At 48.2% G+C, this 23463-nt stretch overlaps 1 protein-coding gene across 2 annotated transcripts; it reads left to right on the top strand.

Annotated features, from left to right (window-relative positions):
* The first annotated feature begins 10 nt into the window (after positions 1–10).
* Positions 11–23088, top strand: LOC133505666 (CSC1-like protein 2). Of its 2 annotated transcripts, none has more exons than XM_061828937.1 (23): positions 11–150; positions 2057–2278; positions 2357–2436; positions 6888–6978; positions 8412–8449; positions 8533–8675; positions 11626–11677; positions 11774–11882; positions 11954–12024; positions 12094–12174; positions 12664–12787; positions 16080–16213; positions 16293–16430; positions 16501–16654; positions 16768–16874; positions 17093–17179; positions 17258–17323; positions 17401–17563; positions 18011–18116; positions 18192–18359; positions 19050–19165; positions 19228–19311; positions 20481–23088. In XM_061828937.1, the coding sequence occupies exons 2-23, from the start codon at positions 2087–2089 to the stop codon at positions 20655–20657; spliced, it is 2481 nt and encodes an 826-aa protein (XP_061684921.1). In that variant the 5' UTR covers positions 11–150; positions 2057–2086; the 3' UTR covers positions 20658–23088. The 2 variants fall into 2 exon arrangements, with proteins under 2 accessions (XP_061684921.1, XP_061684920.1); XM_061828936.1 differs by having other exon boundaries at positions 20478–23088.
* Positions 23089–23463: the final 375 nt, after the last annotated feature.

Raw genomic sequence — 23463 nt, 5'->3', positions numbered from 1 at the left:
CAGCCGGAAGAAGAGGAGGCGGAGGAGGAAGAGTGTCAGGTGCACTCGGCGATGGCGTCGGCGGCGCTGCGGCGGCCCGACTTGGCGACGCTCGTGCGTGCTGCGTGACGAGGATTCCAGGCCGCGACGCTCGCGACTTCCGGTGCTCAGGTGAGGCCACAAAATGGGGGCCGCCGCCGCCGCCGCCGCCTTTGTTTCATCCGCTGGCCCGCCCGCAGCATCACTGAGGGGGACGCGGTGGGGGTGGGGGGTCGTTAGTCTTACGTAACACGCACAGAGGACGCCGGGCGTCCGCTTTGCGAGTTCGGCTTCAATCGGGCAACTTCGGCTCGGTTCGGCTCGTGCTGGCTGAAATCGGGTGATGACGTCACGCGTGGATTCAAGCCATCAATTCTTTTTATTTTGTTAATTTGTTCATACACTTCAAAAGTACTTCATTTTTGGATGCAATTGATTCAATTGTGGTCAAATACCGATCGTTTCCAACAAATCACTGTACGCTAGTTTAACTCAATTCAATCCATTGCGACGCGTTCCATTAAAGTCCAAAATGATTTTTTTTTCAGTGTAACAAGGAGAAAAGATTGTATTGACAAATATCAAGACGATTATGTAATCACAATTAAGCTTTTACTGTCAGACTCTTTCCATTATCGAACTAATAAAGGACTTGAGTAACAGAAAGGCTGTGAAAACGATCCAACTTTTCAATTGTTTCAATGCAGCTGAACGCCATGAAGAGTTTTGTCTCTCTGGGTTCTATAAACTATTCTGCTCTGTATTTTCTCTATACTCAATGAAAGGAAAAGGTGAGATGATCAGTTACAAATCTCAGCAATGAGGTGAGTCACAAGTCCACCGCTCCAGCAGGGGGCAGCACCGCAGCTGCCTCGATAGCCGCAAACAGCACAAGTCAAGTGAAAGTCAAAATGTTCTCACCTAATCGAAAAGTTCAACAATAACACGACTGCTGCTTTTTCAGTTGAGCAAGTAAAAATCACATTTATTTTGCATTAGAACTACTCGGAGCCAAGTACGACTTATCCCGCAAATGACGTCAGTGAATGTTTTTTTTTTCCCCCTGGTTGGCGTTATCTTGCCGCACAGACGGATGGCTAAAATGCTGAGTCACGCGCGTGACGTTGACTCAGCATTAACAAACAAAATACAGACAATTTGCTGATTGCTGTCACCTTCATTTCAAATCCAACTTGGGATTTTTAACAGATTTTTTTTTTCCTTTGTAGAAAAAAAGAATGACATTGGCATTATTTTTTCCTTTTGTGTTTTTTTTTTTTTTTTCTCCGAACACCAAACAACTTTTTGGTCCCCAGCATTAACTTCAATGATCTTCCACATATAAAATAAACTTACTCTCTGGCTTTTGTCCCGAGGGGTTGATGCAATTACCACCCTTAGATTTTCTTTCGACACTTTTCATGCATACCATCGAGCAAATTGAGAGCTGCGTTCAGGTTCCCTTTTTTTTTTTTTTTTTTTTTTCGATGGAATGCAACAGACGATAAACGGCATAATGCCGGAGGAAACACGCAAACTCCACACAGGCGGGGCCGAGATTTTAACCCCGATCCTCGGAACTGTGAGGCAGATGTGCTCACCGGTCGGTCACTCTTCCACCTTTTCTGGCATTTTGTCGGCAAATGGAACATTTGAAAAATCAACCTTTTTTTTTTTTCACTTTTCAAAGACCTAGAAAATACATTTTCAATTTCCGTAATTTCCACGTATCGGGATCAGTATCGAGTCGATAACGCCCTTATTTGAAGGTAGTGGGTACTCACGACGGTGGCAGGAGGGAAGGAAGGAAGAGAGTAAGGTCATTCTTGCCAATCATCTGTCATTGCGACTTTTGGCATCGGCTTTTTATTTCGTATTTGTCCAAAATAGTTGCGGCAGCAGTACTCTGAATGGGTGAATAGTCATGCCGGTTTTGGAATGAGAGAAAAAAAAAAAAAAAAAAAAGAGGTACGTAACATCCGCAGTCCGTACTTTTTGGCGGGGAATGCCGTCGATGCCGATCGGTCTCCCCGCGCAGGTCGACGGCGGCGAGGATGCGGCGCTGAGCATGCTGCGAGTCCTGATCATCGCCATGGCGACGGTGGCCGGCGGCCAGGCGTGCGGCGCCCGGGACAACTGCTCGGCCGACGGCGGCTCCAAGGAGTACTGCTACTCTGCCCGCATCCGTAGCACGGTGCTGCAGGGTCTGCCCTTCGGCGGCGTGCCCACCGTGCTGGCGCTGGACTTTATGTGCTTCCTGGTCAGAACCGCCGCGCAACGGCAAGAAGCGTGAACGTCGTGACACAGACGCTACTTTGACTTCTCTTTCTTCCTGCAGGTCTTGCTCTTCGTCTTTTCCATTTTACGAAAAGTGGCGTGGGACTACGGACGCCTGGCGCTCGTCACCGACGCCGACAGGTGAGCGACGGGCGTGGTGGCGCTTGCGTGCGCGCGACATGTCAAAAAGTGTTGAGAGAAACAAAGGGAATTTGTCACAGCTTTAGTAAAAATGAAAAACTGAAATATCACAAAGCCCTAATCATTCAGAACCTTTGCTGTGACACTCCCACAGTTAACTCGAATGCTGTCCATTACTTCTGATCAATGTTGAGATGATTCGAGACCTTCATTGGAGTCCAGCCATGTTTAATTAACGACACTGATTGGGCTCGATTAGAAAAGCCACACCGCTGGCTGCATGTCAGAGCAAATGACAATCACGAGGGCAAAGGAACCGCCTGAAGAGCTCGGAGACAGAATTCAGATCAAGATGTCGGGAAAAACATTTCCGCTGCGCTTAAGTGGCCTCCGTAATCCTTCGACGGAAAAGGTTTGGGACGATCGGAACCCTTCCGAGAGCGTATCAGGGGAGAAGAGCCTCGGCGAGAGAGGTTAAGAAGAATCCAAAATTCACTGTGGCTGAGCTCCAGAGAGGCTGAGTGAGCAGAAAGTTCCAGAAAGTCAAGCATCACCGCGGCCCTCCCCCAGTCGGGGCTTTACGGCAGAGCGGCCCAACGTGCGAGACACGTGAAGGCCTGCATGGGGTTTTGCTCAAAAACACCCGAAGGACTCCAGATAATATTCTCTGGTCTGATGAGACCAAAATGGAACTTGTCTTGGCCTTCATTTGGAGGGGTATGTGTGGAGGCAAGCAGGCGGTACTCACCGTCGGCCGTCCAATCCGTGAAGCACGGCGGGGGTGTTCTGCAGCTGCAGGGATCAAGACGACTTTTTGTAATCCGGCCAAGTAGAGGGATATCTTCTCCACAATGCTCCCTCAGGAGGACCTCAGTCTGGGCCAAATGTTCACCTCCCAACAAGACACTGACCCCACTGAAGGAATGGCCTTCAGAACAACTCCGTGACTGTCCTTGGATGGGCCATCTAGAGCCCTGACTTCAACCCAATGGAGCATTTCTGGAGAGACCTGAAAACGGCTGCATGCGACCTGAGGAATGGCACACGATACCCAAATCCAGCTGTGAAAGACTTGTTGCATCGTTCCAAAAAAGACTCGCGGGTGTATTAGCTCAAAAGGGTGCTGTTACTCCAGACATACTGAATACTAATAACAGTGTGATATTTCCATTTTTCTATTGGTGGGAAAAAGGTTAGGTTAACACATCATCATAGTTCTCTCCAAATATATTTCCAAAGGTGCTGTTGACGTGCTATTATTGACAATGCATCGAATCTAAAAATAGAATTTGCATCTTCAGAAAACTGGTCGGAAATCACCAAACTTCATTTCGGGCCTCGAACAACGATAACGCTCCTCCTGTGGAAAATTGGGATGGACGGAAAATGATGTGCTTTTGATCAGAATTAGAATCATCATCTTTTTTTTTTTTTTTGCCAAGTGTGTCCAAAACACACGAGGATTTTTGTCACGGGCAGCTGAAGCCGCTCCAGTGCGACAGAAAGACATGACCAGAAACCTCGCTGAGCGACAAAAGGCCACCACCGGCAATCTAGCATTGACAGTAAAGTTTTTTTGTTTTGCCAAAGATTGTAATTCTAATAATGAAATAACAAGTAAATAAAGAAATAAAATTGTCGATAAGCTGTCAAAGAAGTTGGTGTCAAGCGGGAAGAAGCTGCTGGATCGTCTGCTAGTTTTCATTTGCATTCATGGATGGCTGCCGGCCAGGATGTGGAGTGTCTGAGAGGGTTTTGCCCGCTCCTGTCTTAGTTCTGGCAGCGTGAAAGTCTTCGAGGCTGGCTGGGGCGGCGGGGGCACCGACAAACCTTTACGCAGGTTTGAATGTCCGTTGCGGTCGGAGTTTGTCATTTTTTTTTTTTGTAGCGGCACCAAACCAGACTGTGATGGAGGTACACAGTACTGATTGGATGACCACCGTGTAGAAGTGCCTGAACAGCACTTCCTCTGCTGGTCCTTTTTGAGGATGAACTTGATGTTGTTTGGAGTCAACCAACTCATGGCACCTTTTCGCTGTTATTCCACTCGAAGATTCCTTAACGACATCTCACAATGCATTTACAGTTCTCGTTTTTGCTTCTGAAATGGCATTTTTGATGTTCTCAATTGGATTAAGGTCCAGAGATTGGGCTGGCCGCTCGGTGATGTGAACTTTGTTGGTTTGGAACCAAGCCTGCGTATTTACTCGTGGCGTCGGGGGTCATCGTCTTGTTGAAACAACATTTGACGGGCATAAGCCGACATGACCTCTTCAAGTATTTTGACGTATGCAAAGCGAGCCTTGATCCCTGGTATGCGACAAGTAGACCCAACACCGGAGAGGAGGAGAAACACGCCCATATCCTGAAGCTTCACCGTCTTCAATGTGTACTGTGGCTTTGAACTCGGAGTTTGGGGACCGTCTCACAAACTGTCTGCGGACCCGAGACCCCAAAAAATAATGTGACTTTCTTCAGTCCACAAAATGTCCCAACATTTGTCTTTAGGCTCGTTGATGTGTTCTCTGTCTCTTCTGCACAGGCCTCTTTTGAACGGGTGGACTTTGCGGGGGATTCTTGTCAATAGATTAGCTTTTTCTCACTGTCACGGTACTTTCAGGTACCTCCAGATTGTCTTTGATCATCCTGGAGCGGCTCATCGGGTGAGCCTTTGCCATCCTGCCGTCCTTTTTGATGGTTGACTTCGACTGGTTTTGCTCTTCATTTGAAGGCATTCCGTAGAGCTCACTGTAGCTGAACAGCCTCTCATTTTTTGCACCTGAACAATGTGTTGAGCGACCTCTTTTCCACAGGCTTTCAAGGAGAAATCCATGCTCAACGGGGTGCCGGCTCGATCCTTAAATTGAGGCCACTGGATTCACACCCCTTTTTCTCCAAATTGATGACCTCACTGATTGAACGCCGCACTGCTATTTTTTTGAATACACCCCTTTCAACAAATTGCGCAATTGCACAGCCTGAAGAGTGAGGACATCATTGTTGGTTTTCTGAGAATCTACTGCACCTACTGCTAGCTTGGTTGACACGTAGCAAAAAATTTTTTTTACTGAAATTGTGGATGAATCTCGGCAGTCACATCGGAGTGCTATTATTTTGAACGCGACTACATGTTCTACAATGTAACGTTTCAGATGTTCAAATTTGAATATTTGAAGAGCGACAGTAGCAGTGTCTTTGTTATCTTTCTGCGTGAGCGACTACCCGAGAACGACAGGCAGGGTAGCAAAAGTTACACTTTGAAACAATTGACCTACAAGTAGACGACGTTTCACTTGTGTGAATTGGTTTGAGACAGGGAAAGGGTTACGCGTTTGACGAGGCAATGAAATCAGTAGGCTTGTTTGTAGACCAGCAGAGTCCGGACTAGGCTGACAACCGTGTTCCGGGACTCTGCGCCAGTTGCACATCGTCACTGTACCGGGTCATTGTACTACGAGTAACCACTTGAAAGTGATCTGAAGTGCACGAGGACTCTGTTTCATTTCCACAGTTATCATGATATCACCACCGCCACACCGGAGGGACACTTTTATTGCTCCTTCACACTCCACACTCCACAAGTTCTAAATATATATATTTGATCATTGCAGGCAACAAATTCCTCGTGTCCCTTGTGACAAGAATGATTGTGAACAAAGCAGCCGCACGAGACTGTCGCCCAACGACGTATTGGCGCCTTGCGTTGTCGTTGTCTAGATTTATTCACATTTGGCCCTCGCTTTTTCCACAATGAGAAAATAAAATGTCGCGGTGGGGGTCAAACACTGACCAAACTGTGGAGAGATGTTCATCGTGGAAAAAGTCCACCACTTCAACATTCAAGGTGTCATTGGCATATGCACAGGAAATAAAACAAAACAAAAAGCTAGCACTGATGAATGAATTTCTTACTTTGCTCATCTCCCTCCAATTAAGACAAGAAATCGAAAAGACCAAAAAGAAGAAATTGAAATAACGGGAAAAAAATGTGCAAAGATGCACGCATTTGAATTTTCTCGTACATTCAAGTGGTTGACAGATTGTGATTTGTCTGATGGTGTGTGAGTAGGAATAAGAAATGAGTCAAATAGTCAAAGAGACAATGACTCCATGGCTAACAGAAGCCAAGACGCTAACGATTCTTCATGCTTGTCCCCAACGTGAAAAACTAAATCAGCCGAAGACGAGACAGAGATAACTATGAGCCGGTCAAAAGGTAACTTCCTATGTGTGTGCGTGTGTGTACCGATGTTCCCGTGGCGTGCTAGCCAGCTAGCGAGTTACCCCGTGGCCCAACGCTAGCTAGCCGTGAGCCGGACGGGTCGCCGTCATGTCATGTTAGTTGCTCCTCTTCTTCCATTTTGTCATGTGATCACCTTCCTTGAGGCGATTGGCCACCGTTGACCAAAGCCAATCGCTAACCCTCAACCCTTCCGCCGTCTCGTCCTCAGCGTGGCGTCGGCGATGCACTCGGACACGCCCGACCGCTACGAACGCCTTACGTCCGTTTCCAGCTCTGTGGACCTTGAACAGCGTGACAACGTGAGTGAGCTTCTTTCCTTTCCTTTCCTTTCCTTTCCTTTCCTTTCCTTTCCTTTCCTTTCCTTTCCTTTCCTTCCCTTTCCTTCCCTTTCCCTTCCATTCCTTTCCTCAGCTACCATGCTAAGGTGCAGGTAAGAAGTCAGCGCACGTCATCATCACGGTTACGTGTTGTGGAGTGGTCGCCGCGGTGAAGGCTCAGCAGGTTTTGTTTTTCATCCATTGGACGCTACGGCTAATGCTCGTCCACTTAAACAGTGAGCAAGTCAAAGGCCATCCCTGAAGGCCCCGCCCACTCAGAAAACATCTTTGCAGGAAGAGCAAGTGACACTGGATCCCCTTGTTAACTTGTTTACGATCGGGTTTTTTTGACCCGTCACCACGTATTCTTTAATGTTTATTTCTACTTGATCCGTATAACTTCCAAAGACTCGTTCTGATAAATGGCCAATAAAACTGTTGAAAAGTCCGGAATCCATCACGAGATATGTGATGCCCAGCTAAAAATGAGATCTTTAGATTCTTGAAACAAGCCGGCAAGGTTGTGGTACGTGTATCGTCAACACTGCTCAGGGAGCCAAAAAGTCTGTCAGACCGTTGCATGTTCTGATCTGTGGTGAGTATGAACATTTCGAATGTGGCCCACGGTGCAAGGTACCACTATGCAAACACAATAGATACAAAAAGTCATTTGTACCGAGTTAATCATCGCGAATGACCGACAGGGCGAGGTGTGGACCAGACTTGCCTGACAAAGAGAAACCTTGAACTATGTTGTTATCCAGCAAGATGTCGCCTAGCCGGGTGATCGCCTCAGTACGGTTCTCCCTCGTATTGTCTATGTTTGTGTGTTTTTGGGTCATCTCTGGATTCAAATAGAGAAGGGAAGACTTGCGAACCATCAGGGAGTCTCCCCCCCGGACGTCAGTCACACGACGCTGCAGCATCTGCACATCGGTTGTTGACCAGTACTAGCCTCTCGTCCTGAGTAGCCACTGGAACCACTGGCACTATAGATTGAGGAATATCGATATTGTTCCAGATTATGGCCTGACTAGTCACTTGAAAGTGCATCCATTCTTTTGAGTCTTGGCGCAATGGTCATCCCAGAGGATTATTGCCCCATCAGGCATTCAAACTGCTCTAAATGTGAGAGACTCTGCATCCATTGCACAATTATCCCACCCACCCAAATAAAGTGTTCCATCATTGCCAGGTTACTAGCAACCCTTATTGCTCTGTGACTGACTGTTACCGCAATGTCCCGATGTCTCAAAAGTATTCCATGTTGTCTGTCTGCTCCCGTACTCAAAAAGTATGTCGTAGTTGGGCCGCTCCAACTACCAGACACAAATTCCTTGGTGTGTTGTCGACGTACTTTGCTAATAAAGCGGATTGTGATTCAGATTGTTGTTTTTGTCATTTTGTCCTTGCAGGGCTTCTGCTCCTGGCTGACAGCCATCTTTCGAATCAAGTTAGTCCGTGTGGAGTTTTCCTTTGCTAGCGCTGCCATTCCGTGTTGCCGCGCCATCGTATGACATTTGCTGTCGTTCGCAGGGATGAGGAGATCCGCGAGAAATGCGGCGAGGACGCTGTGCACTACCTGTCCTTCCAGCGGCACATCATCGGCCTCCTGGTGGTGGTCGGCGTCCTCTCTGTCGGCATCGTGCTGCCCGTCAATTTCTCGGGAGACCTGCTGGGTGAGAACTCCACATTTGTACAATGATCGTTTGACAGCTCCTCCCACGATCGGAGGCGATCAGCTGACCTTTTGACTGGCACAGAGTCCATTTACATTGCACATGGTCACAAGTATTCCGTCCCATTTTTTTGGGAGTGTCTCCATTGGTGCACATTTGTGCATTGTACCATTTGTGCAATCTCCACGATATTCCCTTTGGGATCAATGATCACCTAAACAGACTAACCCTACGTTAGAAAACGTTGGTTTCACAAATTATGGAAAAGATCTTGCATGTTGAGCAAATGAAAAACAGGAAGTGGACTCGTGTGCGTGCGTGCGTGCGTGCGTGCGTGCGTGCTTGTGTGTGATTGTTGAAGTAAGAATTATCAGCAAAGATTTGCTGATGAGCCAAGGAGCGGCTGGACCACCGTCCAAAGAAGGTAAACTAAGGAACTCACCTGCTCGATTGTTGGTTGTAGATTTTTGCATTGTCAAGTCGTGGACTGGAAACTGGCAGAGTCTAGATTTGTGGATTGTAGATTGAAGTGGCATATTTGTGGTGAGTTAGTATCCATCCATCCATCCAGCCATCCATCCATCCATCCAGCCATCCAGCCATCCATCCACCATCCATCCATCCATCCATCCAGCCATCCAGCCATCCATCCATCCATCCATCCATCCATCCATCCATCCATCCATCCATCCATCCATCCATTTTCTATCGCTTTTCTGAGATGGGGTTGCAGGGGCAATAGTTTTAGCAGGGATGTCCAGACTGGGGCGGGCCCCCGAAATGTTCCCCGGCCATTGAGAGACGTAAATCCCTCCAGCGTGTACTGGGACGACCCCCCGGGTCTCCTCCCGCTGGGACGTACCGGGAACACCTCACCGGGGAAGTGTCCGAGAGGAATCCGAATCAGATGCCTCGGCGACCTCATCTGGGTCCTCTCAATGCGCAGGAGCAGCGGCTCGACGCTGAGCCTCTCCCGTGTGACCGAGCTTCTCACCCTATCTGTACGGCTCGGACATCCCGCGGAGGAAATTAATTTCAGCCGCGGGATCTTGTTCTTTCACTCACAACCGACAGCTCGTGGCCATAGGTGAGGGTAGGAACAAAGATGGCCCGGTAAATTTTGAAGCCCCAGATAACTTAGCTCCCCGAATCATTGCGGCACGCAAACCCCAACGCCACGATAAGGTGACGGCTCGAGGACGGGACACCCTAACCCTGACGTTGAAATTATATGAATGACTTCCGCATTCACACAATTTCAACCTCACCTAATTATCCCACAATTCCATATTTCCCCATTCACACACACTAAGGCAGTCCACAAAACAGTTCCAACATTGTTCCCATTCGAAATTTATCATGTTCAGTTCGTTGAAATTACTTGAGAAACTGGTGTATTTTCAACATTCCAAAAATTTGGGGTTAAAATGTTATTTTACGCTGTATTTCATATTATTCCACATATTTTTCACAATAAAATTCCCTGTATTTTTGCAATAAACCCCATTGATCACGAGAACTTTCACCATTTTTTTCCTGGTAAAAAGTCCACATTTTTTTTTTACAGTGAAATTGCACATTGCTCCACATTCATTTGTAGAGTTAAACATTCGAGGTCAGAGATTCCCAACTCGTGGGTGGGGACCCAAAATGGGAACAATGATGGCTGACATCCATCCATCCGTTTTCCATTTTCCGTTCTGCGTTTTTCTTCACTGGGGTTGAGGTACACCCTGAACTGGTCGCCAGACAATCGCAACAGTCAGATTGGCAATCGCACCCGGGGGCAATTTAGAGTCTCCAACGAAGACCTGTTTTGGGGACGTAAACCCTCACGCAGGTGGGCAGAAGATGCAAACCCTGCACAGGCGGGGCTGGGATTTGAACCCCAGTCCTCAGAATTGTGAGGCCAGCGGTCTCACCAGACACGCCTTAGTTCGTACAAGTCCATTTTCCAAGCCGCTTATCCTCACAAGGGTCACGGGAGCGCCGGGGCCTATCCCAGCTAACATTGGGCGAAAGGCAGACGACACCCTGAACTGATCGACAGTCAGTGACACCACCGCAGAGCGGGAATCACTCCCGCGCTGCCCACATCAAAGTCAGCCATGCGTACCGCTACACCATCATCATTGAACTTACTTATTGATCTGATCATTGACTCCCTCCATGAGCTTATGAACAGAAGAAGCGGGAAAAAAAGGGTAAAAATGGCACAAGGAACGACTTGTTGTGGACTGTTTTGGATAGTTCAAGTGGTTTTCACAAACGCAGTGTTAGTGTAGATGGCCGAGGGCTACGGCCATTTACGTGCAAATTCTTGATGTTGGCCAAAAAATGAGGATCCCCTCTCAGTGTATCCAAAGTCGAACGTGACTTTTGTTTGGAAAACTTTTTGTTTTTTGCTTTCTTGAAAAGAAGATAAGTATCAAGTTGATTGTGTTGTGCAAGCATTTTGTGCAATTGTGATTTTACTCTTTGGATTTGTATCATCTTTTTTTTTTCTCAAAACACGTCGACTGCCATCGACAGCTCGACAAGTCAAATATTCCTGGCAATCAATTCAGGAGGTGCTCCGAACAGCACTTTGAGCATGTATTGGGTTTCAAATATGACGTGCAAATGTTTTGAGAGCTATTTTTGAACATTTCACATTCTTTATCGGTCCTGAGTTTTGTAAAAGTCGCTGTGTAAAAATGTGCAGGCTGACAAGAGTTGACAAGCACTTTTCTCGTCCCTTCTACGTCTCTGTTTTTTTGGAGTGATGTGAAACGTTCCAACTACGAGATGCAAATTCCTTATTTAACTGCGCAGTATTTCAGTTGTGCTTCAGCTTTTCGGCAAACTGCACCATCTCGTTATGAGATGAACCTCAACGTTTCTGGAACTGACTTTCTTGGTTTGAGATTCTTTTCCATCTTGATCATTTGGAATGTTTGAAAACTTCCAGAAAACAACGCCTACAGCTTCGGCCGCACGACCATAGCCAACCTGAAGTCCGGGTGAGTTTTTTTTTTTTTTAATGTCAACATTTTCGTGTACAGAATCTGGCTGTGAAGAGAGTAAGCAATTAGCGATTGTATTGCGTACGCCTTCAGGACCAACCTGTTGTGGCTGCACACGTCATTTGCCTTCATGTACCTGTTGCTCACCGTCTACAGCATGAGACGGCACACGTCCAAGATGCACTACAAAGAGGACGACCTGGTAAAAATGGCGCGCGGAGCGCACGCCGAGCACATGACAATGTGACAGTTTGTCACTTTGATGCCTTGCAGGTGAAACGCACTTTATTCATCAACGGCATCTCCAAGTACGCCGAAGAGAGCCAGATCAAGCAGCACTTTGAGTACGTGTGATTGACGAGGCCACCGTGAGCTGTTAGCATGTTAGCGAGTCACTCCTCTTTCCTACCCAGGCAGGCGTACGAGAACTGCACGGTCCTGGAAGCTCGGATTTGCTACAACGTGGCCAAGCTGATGTCTCTGAATGCGGAGAGGTGAGCATGCTGGGACGCGTTATGAAGGCTTCTCGCATGGTTTCTCGGCCGGACACAGCCTGCTCCTGTGTTACCGGCCCCGAGACACACGCCATTGCACGATGACTGGCTATGGTATCCCTGGAGCGCACGCCCTCCTGCTTACACATGGGAAAAAGAGGCGTCTTCAGTGTGGCAGCATGAATACGGTTCCCGCTAACCCAAATAGACGGTAATCCTAACATGAACCCATCCTAAACTACCAGAAGACCCAATCCGCACCTGAATCCAAAGCAGAACAAGCATCTTTTGTTGTAGTTCGCACAGATGTGACACGTTTGGGACGGTCATTTCGTTACATCTGCCGTAGCCAGTCGTGTTGCAGTGGGTTAGTGGGCTAACCAGTTGTCCGGCCTAGAAACTATGTGGAAATCCTAATAACGCTGGTGGGACACTAACTGCTAGCAATTAGCTTTGTGGCATCTTGAAGCGTGTGATCCTGCGTTGCAGGAAGAAGACGGAGCGCAGTAAAAAGTTCTTCACCGACCTCATGGCCAAGGAGCACGTTCCCACCATGATCAACCCCAAACCCTGCGGACATCTTTGCTGCTGCGCCATCGCCGGCTGCGAAGAGGTCACCCTTGGTTACGTCACTTCCCGTGGCGACACTTGGATATTAGCTAACTAATGAACTAACCCTAATATAGATGACGCCATAGGGAGTGACCCAGACAACACCTACTTGACACCTATTATTGGGCGCATTGACAATGCTTACTGGAAGCGACACCTTGGCCACCCCCAGCAGACACTTGAGCAAAACTTAAGGCTTCTTTGTGCTCGTACGTGCAGCGACTGCGCTTACATCACACTTTGCCTTGGGAAAAAAGTACAGTACCAGATCCAGAAGGCCTTGTGAACGTATCGGGCCCCTTGAACTTTTCGACCTTTCGCCACATTTCAGGCTTCAAACATAAAGATTTTAATTCATCTTCTTTTTTTTGTCAAGACTCATCAACAAGTGGGACATGATCATGAAGTGGAACAAAATTTATTGGATATTTTATACTTTTTTAACAAATACAAATCTGAAAAGCGGGGCGCGCAATATTATTCGGCCCCTTTACTTTCAGTGCAGCAAACTCAGTCCAGAAGTTCAGCGAGGGTCTCTGAATGACCCTCATCATGACGACTCATGATGATAAATAGAACCCACCTATGTGTAATCAATATAAATGGGCCTGCTCTGTGATAGGCTCAGGGTTCTGTTTAAAGTGCGGAGAGCACCATGAAGACCAAGGAACAGACCGGGCACGTCCGAGATACTCTTGTGGAGAAGTTTAAAGCCGGATTTGGATACAAAAAGATTTCCCAAGCTGTAAACATCTCCAGGAGCATTGTGCAAGCAATCAGATTGAAATGGAAGGAGTAGCAGACCACTGCAAATCTACCGAGACCCGGCCGTCCCTCCAAACGTTCACCTCGAACAAGGAGAAGACCGATCAGAGAAGCAGCCAAGAGGGCCATGATCAGTCTGAATCAACTGCAGAGATCTACAGCTGAGGTGGGAGAGCCCGTCCATAGGACAACGATCAGCAGTATGCTGGACAAATCTGGCCTTTATGGAAGAGTGGCAAGAAGAATGCCATTTCTCAACGATAGCCACAAAAGGTCTCCTGTCAAGTTTGCCACAAGCCACCTGGGAGACGCACCAAACGTGCGGTAGAAGGTGCTCTGGGCAGATGAAACCAAACTCGAACTCTTTGGCCACAATGCAAGACGATGTGTTTGGCGTAAAAGCAACACAGCTCACCGCCCTGAACACACCATCCCCGCTGTCAAACGTGGTGGTGGCAGCCTCAGGTTTTGGGCCTGACAGGGAAAATGGTTCAAATTGATGGCAAGACGAATGGAGCAAATAGGACCAGGACCAATACCAGAAGAAAAGACCTGAGACTGGTATGGATATTTATCTTCCGACAGGACAATGATCCAGACCATAAAGCCAAATCTACAGGAATGGTTCACAAATACACGTATCCAGGTGTTAGGATAGCCAAGTCAAAGTCCAGACCTGAATCCAATCGAGAATCCGTAGGCAGAGCTGAAGACCGCTGTTAGCTCTCCATCCTCACTGAGCTCGATCTGTTTTGCAGGGAAGAATGGGCAAGAATTTCAGTCTCTCCATGAGCAAAACTGATCGAGACATACCCCAAACCACTTGCAGCTGTAATTGCAGCAAAAGGTGGCGCTACAAAGTATTAATGCAAGGGGGTCGAATAATATTGCACGCCCCACTTTTCAGGTTAAAAAAGTTGAAAATATCCCCAAAAATGTGTTCCACTTCACTCTTGATTGATTCTTGACAAAAGATGAAAATTTGACATCTTTATGTTTGAAGCCAGAAATGTGGCGAAAGATTGAAAAGTTCAAGGGGACCCAATACTTTTACGAGGCTCTGTGATTATACAGGCTCCAACATGACACAATCTTTAACACAAACGCTCCAAATAACGATGATCCAGCCTTTTTTTCACATGCTTTTGATTTGAACTTACGCTAAATCCCCGAAGAGATAACTCGAGTCTCAAAAAGAGCAATCAGCTTGCTGAAAAGCGTACAAAAAGAGAGGACACGTTTTTCTTGGTGGGAAAAAAAATGAACAATTAACAATTCAATGAATCTGACAGATACACTTGGAAAACAACTTCAACGGCAAAACATTTACGAGATGTTACATTATAAAAAACACAGATGTTCTCCAATAGTTTAGAGACACTAATTTTGAGTACAATGATCCATCCATCCATTTTCCGAGCTGCTTCCAATAATGATGGGAACATTGAGTCCGTCCAAGTGGACCACGTTCCGCAGGCCCTCTTGTCAAGGCGGGCAGCCGGACCTGTGGGCGTGAAGTAGTCAGTCCCTGTCGTGGGGGCCGCTTCCTGAAGCCTTTGGTCAGACGCCAACGGTGAAGGAGGCCGTCAAGCTGAAGACTCCTACCGGTCCTTTTTGGTCTGTGGGACTCTTGAGGCAATTGGTGGGTACCGGCTGGCCAAGCGGAAAGCAGCTCAGGTGGTCTCTGAGTCAAAAAGTCACGCGTGGGAGGTGTTTGGTGAGGCCATGGAGAAGGACTTCCGGACGGCTTCGAGGAAGTTCTTGTCCACCATTCGGTGGCTCAGGAGGGGGGATTAGTGCGCCATCAACACTGTGTATTGCGGAGATGGGGCGCTGCTGACCTTGTCTCGGGAATCGTGGGGAGAGACATTCAGTCATCCGAGAGGATCTCATAGTAGAGCCACTGCTCCTTCACATTGGGTAGGAGCAGGATGAAGTGGCTGGGGCTTCTGCTAACGAGGCCTCTTGGACACCTTCCTGGTCATGTCCCACCGGGAGGAGACTCTGGGGATGGCCCAGGACACGCTGCTTGGGAACACCTCGGGATCCCTCTGGAAGAGCCGGATGAAGTGGCTGGGGAAAGGGACGTCTGGGCTTCCTTGTTAAAATGACTGTCCCCGCAACCTGACCTCAGATGGATGGAAGAAAATGGATGGATGGAAATACAAGAGCTACATTTGTTTCAAACACGTTATTTGCTGAGTGCCAAACTGGGAGTGGTATGGGCGGGGCGATTGACTAAAATTAAAGAAAGTTAGCACTATTTTCAGTTTTGTTTTTTTTTTTTTTTTTTTTCGCCTTTGTTTTCACTGTTAGCAAATGTGTTTTGAACATGTTATGTTAGTGCTCAAATGTAATTTACTACCAGCGAGACAAACTTCAACAAGCCAGCTCTCTGGAAAACTAACATGGTTGATTCATTGCAGACAGTTTTTCCAAAAAAAAAAGCCCTTTCTTCATTGACTTGGGGATTGTAGACTTGGAGATGCACTGTTGACTCGTGGATTGTGTGTGTAATGTGCTCGCAGGAGGAGGCAGTCAGCTTCTACACCAAGAGGGAGGCCAAGCTGAAGGAGGAGTACCGTAAAGAGAAGGAAAAGGTCCACACCAAACCTCTGGGCATGGCCTTTGTCACCTTCCAGAACGAGGCCATGACCGCCATGTAAGTCCCGTGCCCCCGAGATGGCTTGCTGTTACTGTGCGAGCCCACCTCCTGACCCCTCCTCCTGCTACCCTGGCAGAATCCTGAAGGATTTTAACGCATGTCAGGTCCAAGGGTGCCGCTGTCGCCAGGAGCCGCGATCCTCGCAGTTCAGCGAAGCTCTTCACGTGCACAACTGGAGCGTCACCTATGCACCCGATCCCCAGAATGTGCGCTGGTGGGTCCCAATTCCGGTTGTAGACCCGCTCATTGTCTCAGTGGGTAATGAGACCCTGTGCGTCTCTCAGGGAGCACCTGTCGCTGGGCGGGGTCTCCTGGTGGATCCGCTGCCTCATCATCAACTGCATCCTGTTCCTGCTGCTCTTCTTCCTCACTACGCCTGCCATCATCATCTCCACCATGGACAAGTTCAATGTCACCAAGCCGGTGGAGTACCTGAATGTGAGAGAAACGGTCTATAATATGTGCAACGTCTCATTCATATTCAAGACACTTTTTTGATATTCCTGAGGAGTCGCCGCTGCAAAAGCTTCTGACCGCTTGTGTCTCCGCAGAACCCTATTGTGACCCAGTTCTTCCCCACACTCCTCTTGTGGGCCTTTTCTGCCCTGCTGCCAACCATCGTCTACTACTCAGCATTCTTCGAGGCACACTGGACCAGGTTGCAAGCAACACCGCTACTTGTCACCTCCTTTCTACCTTAGTCCCAATAACAAACACCGCTTCCAATCAAAATGGCGCTACTGGTCGTCAGTCCCGATATCCAGCCAGGGACCACTTTTATTTGGAAGAGCACGTCTCTCCCCCCGCCCAAGACTACCTCTCCTCACCACACTATCAATTTTAGTCTAACTTGAAGGTATGTGCGTGCGTGTGCAGGTCTGGAGAAAATCGAACTACGATGCACAAGTGCTACACATTCTTGATCTTTATGGTTCTTCTCCTGCCCTCTCTTGGCCTGAGCAGGTAATGTTATTGTTTGTAAAGGTCTTCTCATTTGGTTTTGACCTCTAACACCTCCGCGTGTGCCCGCATGTGTTTCAGCCTGGATGTTTTCTTCCGTTGGCTCTTTGACAAAAAGTTCTTGGCTGACGGCACCGTTCGTTTTGAGTGAGTCGACTTCTTCCTTTTTCTTTACCCGGCCGGACACATCAAAAAAGACCAGTCAGGTGCATGTGGTCCCTCAGGTGCGTGTTCCTGCCCGACAATGGCGCGTTCTTCGTCAACTACGTGATCGCGTCAGCTTTCATTGGGAACGCCATGGACCTGCTTCGAATCCCTGGACTCCTCATGTACATGATACGACTCTGCCTTGCACCATCAGCAGCAGACAGACGCAACGTCAAGAGGGTGAGGACGCACTAGACCGCTAGGCAAGTACATTTCCTGTGTGGCGTCGACAGGACCAGTCACAAACGGCCAAATGCCAATCAGCGCCTAAAGAACGCGTCTTGAAAGCTGGGTCATCATGAGGTCTAGGAGACAAAGGCCAGATCTTCACCACTTTTATCAGACTTGACCCAGAAGCCCGGCTCGAGTCTGGGTCCAATCGAAAAACAAGGCACTGATCAGGTCCACAAGACCATATGTGGTCACCTAGTCACGTTACGTACAAGAGACTGAAATCAAGAGCAGATTTTAACGAGGTCTAGAAGACCAATTCCAGATCATGGCCGGGTTTATGAGACCTAACCCAGAAGTTCCAAACTAGGTCCTGAAGGCCAGGGCTAACCGAAGTTGTGGTTGTGCTGTGTTGCTTCCGTAGCAACTGACAAATGTGTCTTCCTGTTGTGTCAGCATCAAGCATACGAGTTCCAGTTCGGGGCGGCTTACGCATGGATCATGAATGTCTTCACCGTGGTCATGGCCTACAGCATCACCTGCCCCATAATTGTGCCCTTTGGTAAGTGCGGCGCGGTGCGAGGTCACGCCAACGTTGAGCCTGCGCCAAACCCGAACCCATCTGTCCTGGCTTCAGGTCTTATGTACATGTTACTGAAGCATCTGGTGGACCGCTACAACATGTACTATGCGTACCTGCCGTCCAAGCTGGACAAGAAAATCCACTCTGGCGCCGTGACTCAGGTAGTGGCAGCGCCCATCCTTTGCCTCTTCTGGCTGCTCTTCTTCTCCACCATGCGAACAGGCAAGAATCCTCAAGCCGCCGTGCACCTCACCTCAATTTTCCTCCTTCCTCCCGTGGTTCTGTCGCAGTTAGAATTCGCCCATTCGCGACGCATTTGTTGGTCTTAGCCCTGGCGCACACAGTAAAACGGTGGAGGTGATTTTGTCCCCATTCTGCCCCTTCCCGCTAAGGACGGCAAACATCACACAAATCTTTGTCTCGGAAGATGATCCTACATATGTGGTCTGAGGTCTGTTAGGAGTGAATTTGTCCCAACAACAGAATCATGTTCGTGTCAGGGCTGGCAATCTTAAAACTGAAATTCAACGTGTATGTGCCCTGCGATTAGCTGGCAACCAGTTCAGGGTGTATCCCGCCTCCTGCCCGATGACACCTGGGATTGGCTCCACTACTCCCACGACCCTTGTGAGGATAAGCATTTAAGAAAATAGATGGATTGATGGATGCGGATCCCTCATATGGGGGGGGGGGGACCTTTGCCTTGTGAGTCACAGAAAGCCCTGGTTTATTTGCAGTATTTTTTGATCCCCCATTTTTTATTTTTTTGGGGTTGTCTGGTCCCTAAATTTCGCCAGTAGCGGGGGTCCCCTGTTCTTCTTAAAAATATACCTGAATGTTATTTTCTCCAAAATCACCAACTTTTTCCTCCTTCACACATCATTGTGAGCTAACGGTCCCAAGTCCGTACAGGTTTCGAGACGCCCACGTCGATGTTCACGCTGGTGGTCCTGGTGGTAACCATCGTGGTGTGTTTGTCGCACGTCTGCTTCGGACACTTCAAGTACCTCAGCGCTCACAACTACAAGGTACGTACGTTGCGCCGGTAGCATTTGTCCATTGGTCTGACGCTAACCTTGCGCTGCGGCAGATCGACACCAAGGACTCGGACGCGGAGGTGGTGGAGAACGGACGTCCGGTCCGCAGCGCCGCCTCCCCCCCAGCCAAGTCGCAGGTGAGAGGTCGCTTCTCAAACGGACTCGCTATAACCTTCAATGATACCGCATCACAGAGGTCCAATGTTGCTTTTTTGCTAATCCGTTTTCTGTTAGAATAATAGTTCATGTGTTCACGGATCTTAATTGAACAATGTTAACGGAAAAGAGGAATCAATTTATTGTCATGAACATTTTGCATGCACGTGAAATGTGTTCTCTGCGTTTTACCCATCACAGTGAACACACACACACACACACACACACACACACACGCCTGTTAGTGGTACACACTGGAGCTGGTGGGGCAGCTCGGGTATCTGAGACTTGCTCGAAAGCACCTGGGTCCGGTGTTTCGAGGTCTTGTCCCTATTGTCCCTGAGGGGGTCCATATGTGGCATGTGACCAGTTCTGGGTGTAGTCCACCTTTTGCCCCAAATTAGCTGGGTTTAGGACTCCTGTGAGGATGAGCATCTTGAGGCATCCGTTTACAATGCCTCCTGGATGCCTTCCTGGTAAGGTGATCTGGGCATGTCCCACCATAAGGAGACTCTGGACACGCTGGAGAGACTACGGCTGCCGGCTTGCTCGGGAATAAATCGGCATCCATTCAGAAGAGCTGGAGGAAGTCGCTGGGGAGAGGGAGGTCTGCTCTTCCCCGCTAAAGCTGGCGCCCCTGCGACCCAACCTCTGATACGCCAAAGAAAATGAATGGATGGAGATAATCAAATCTCTTTCTCTCTCGCATAAATCGGGTCGTAGCTTCGTTGCATTTTTCCTACTGCCTTGCTAGTTGAGCGGCTAGCCTCGGCTCCGCTGAGCAGTCAATTTTTAATATAAGTCATAGACTTTACAAGTAGGCAATTTTAGGGTTGAACGATTGACCAATGATTAAACAAGTCATACTAATGGTCCACCTAAATGACCGAATGATTATAAATTTGAAAAATGACGTGGCAAATATATTAATAACAGTTTCGGGATAAAATACGTCATATTCTAGGAGTCAGGATAATGTAGATGGTGTGTTATGTAATATAGGCCGCATTGAAGACCATAGCTGTTAGCGTCAAGGCTAATGCCGTCTTTCACTCTCCAGCAGATGTGCACGGTTAGCAACGCCCGCTCGGCAGCGGATGTCCGCTTTTAGCAATGTGGCTAACCTGCAAATGCTGTCTGCCCCCAGCAGCAGATGTACATCGCTCAGGTACTCCAAGACCCCAACTCGGACGAGCCGGGGGGCAGCGCCGAGGAGGACCGGGCGTCGTCCCAGGATGATGACATGCTCAATGGCGGCAACAACATCAATGAGGCGGATTTCCACTCAGGGGAGGACAGTCTGATCGCAAACGAGGTCCGCCAGTAATTGGGGGTGGAGCTCCACGGAGGGGGCGGAGACAGTCCACGGTCCTCGCCACCACGCGATGCTAGCTAGCTAGCTAGCTCGCGTCACTGGTGAGGCTCCTCCCCTTCCTAGCCTGAAGACTTGACCCTGACCATTGACGTCGGCACCAAAGAGTCATCATCAAACAGGAAGTACGTGTGATTGGCGGTGGCCCTCAGTTGGCCACCGCCGTCTGTCGTTGCTCTCATCTGTGGCTTGATTTGGACCGGTCGCTCGGGAGTTGTCTCCATGCCGATCACTCTTCACTCGTCTGGAACGAGTTGTCGGACCTCCTGCCAGGCCTCGATGCAAACGGACACACCTTCAAATGTCACATGACATCATCCCACTTCCCCGCTGCTTTTCTCACGGATCGCCGTTCGCTGTGATGTTCACGCTCTGTGTTAGTTCACCCACTTTTGATCTGTCTGTTCTGATCTCTCTCAGTCCTGGCTATCAGTTCTTTGCACTCTCTCTGTCATGACATCATCCAAGTTCCCCATGGGTTTTTTCACGCAGCGCTACTCGCTACAGTGGGACTTCAAACAACCAGTTTTGACTCAACGAGACAGGTTGCGGTCGCTCACGATGAGCGGTGAAAAACTTTCCAAGTAGTACATGGAACTTCCCGATATAAACGCGTCGCGGCGAGACTCTTCCACTGACTTTGTTGTTGTTGTTTCACACGTGGTAGCAGGTGCAAGCGAATGCATGCACAACAAGATTTCTTTGACCTGCTACCTGCGACCTTCTGTGTTGGCTGTGTACTAGCCCCCCACCCTTTAGCCTAGCTTAGCACGGTGACTAGCTAAATCAATACAGTGCCAGTATTGTTTAGATTTATGTGTTGTATGTTGACATGACACCAGCAGGTGCGGTCCTTTCATGAGCTCACTGCAAAAAATAAGTTTGCCAAAAAGAAATAAAGGACAAGCTAACGAGCTAGTGGTTTGCTAGCAGTAGCCTAAAACTAGCATGTTAGATAACATGGCCACCATTTTGCTTCGGAAGACCTCTTGAACTGACCCTGAATAAAACTCCAGATCTGTGCTTTGAATCTGACATTCAGTGCTATGCTAAGCTAGGCTAACCACACTTTATGAAATGGCTTTTCACTTGTGCTGTTTTTTTTTATTTTTTACGTTTGTTTGTTTGTTTTTGTCTTTTTGAACCAGCTAGCTCATAAGCCAACATTAGCAAAACAAAAATGTTTTGTTTCAGAAGTTGTGACACAGAAGTTGATGCACAAACACGCCCACAGCCCTTTTCTGCCATTTGAGGTTGCTATGGCGACAGAACCAGGAAATGACGCAGCCATTGGAAGCTGATTGAAAGAGACGTCTCAGGTGTATTTGGTTTCTTGAATCATGTTTACATTGCGTTTTGTTGATGCGCGTGTACACGCAGCGCTGTGCTATGAAAGCTGTGGTCCCCGACGTGGAGGATCTCGGGAGGCGCGTGCGGGTCTGGGGTGGCCACATGCCGGAGACACCGACTGCTGTGTGTTGCTTGGGGGTCCGCGTGCCGTCTTGAGGTCTCTTGAGGTTTTGCTTTGCGTTCTGATTGAGATCCAAAACTGTCTCCTTAGTGGACAAGTTGTTGTTTTCCGTGGCGACCATCTGCTGTTGGTGGTTCCTGCTTCACGATCAAAAGTTTGTCCTCGTTTCAACGATTGTAGACGGAATGTTTGAGCAAAAGAAGCCTCCGTGAAAAGCTCCACCTACACGGACGTGCGCGACCATCATCTTGAGTTTATCAGACACAACCATGATCACGTTCTCACATTGGGACAAAGGGGGAAACGTGAGTTTGGTGAGGGGTCGTTGGCTCCAAAAGGGAGAACAAGGGCTAGGATGAACTCACGTGAAGTAAGAGAGAGAACAGGTCGGGTTGCCCTCACTGGATGAAAACTCTGTGAGATTCCTCCTTTGGAATTTTGCTTTCCCCGACAGCTTCCAAGAAAGGCTGCCGACTCTGTACAATTGGGCTCTGTGTCTGTAAAAAGATTATTATTTTTTTTTTCTGGGGGGGGGGGGGGGGGGCAACCATTGCGAAGGAACAATACATTGAAAACTGACACACTATTACGTGAAAGGGTAACAAAGCCTTTTTGCATTTTGTTGTTGTTGTTGTTGTTGTTGCTGCTGCTTTTCTTCTTTTGGGAAGAGTCGAAGAAGCTGAAAACAACAGCTCCCGTCAAAGTGCAAAATAACCCTAACCCCGTTCGAAAGAAAGACTAAAACGTGTGTAAATAAAGGGGGGGGGGGTGTGTGTGTGAAAGTGCACTAAACGCTGACAACCTCACGTCTTGATGCACTCGCACTAACGTTTGATTTGTTTTACTGCTGTGACTATTTATTTTTACTCGTATGCTACTTATTTCTGGCAATTGATCAATAAAATGTCTCTTTAATGGTCAGTGTGGACATCCCCTGATTACAAACACGTTATCGAGCTCCTTAATCCGTCATCTCGTTTTCCTCACGAGCTCTCTGCTGTCTGATCGTGAACGGCCGGCCCGCAGGCACGGAACCGCCGCGTTTAATCCCAGCACCCTGAAACATGACACATCTTTTGGGGGAGGGAGAGTGACTCTATGTCTTTTTTAAAACCTTTCCGCACAACAACATCCAAACCTTGTGAATCATCCCCGACCATTGCAAATACACAGAATATGACATACCATAACATTTTAGACGTGCTTCACTAAAATGTATAAAAGTGCAATCATCAAGCATCCGTGGTAGGTTGATTGAAGACTCTAAACTGCCCAGAGGTCTTTGTTCGT

This window comes from Syngnathoides biaculeatus, chromosome 9, assembly GCF_019802595.1.
Source record: "Syngnathoides biaculeatus isolate LvHL_M chromosome 9, ASM1980259v1, whole genome shotgun sequence".
Taxonomy (NCBI): domain Eukaryota; kingdom Metazoa; phylum Chordata; class Actinopteri; order Syngnathiformes; family Syngnathidae; genus Syngnathoides; species Syngnathoides biaculeatus.
The sequence above is the reverse complement of the archived record's forward strand: the minus strand, read 5'-3'. Positions and strand labels throughout refer to the sequence as shown.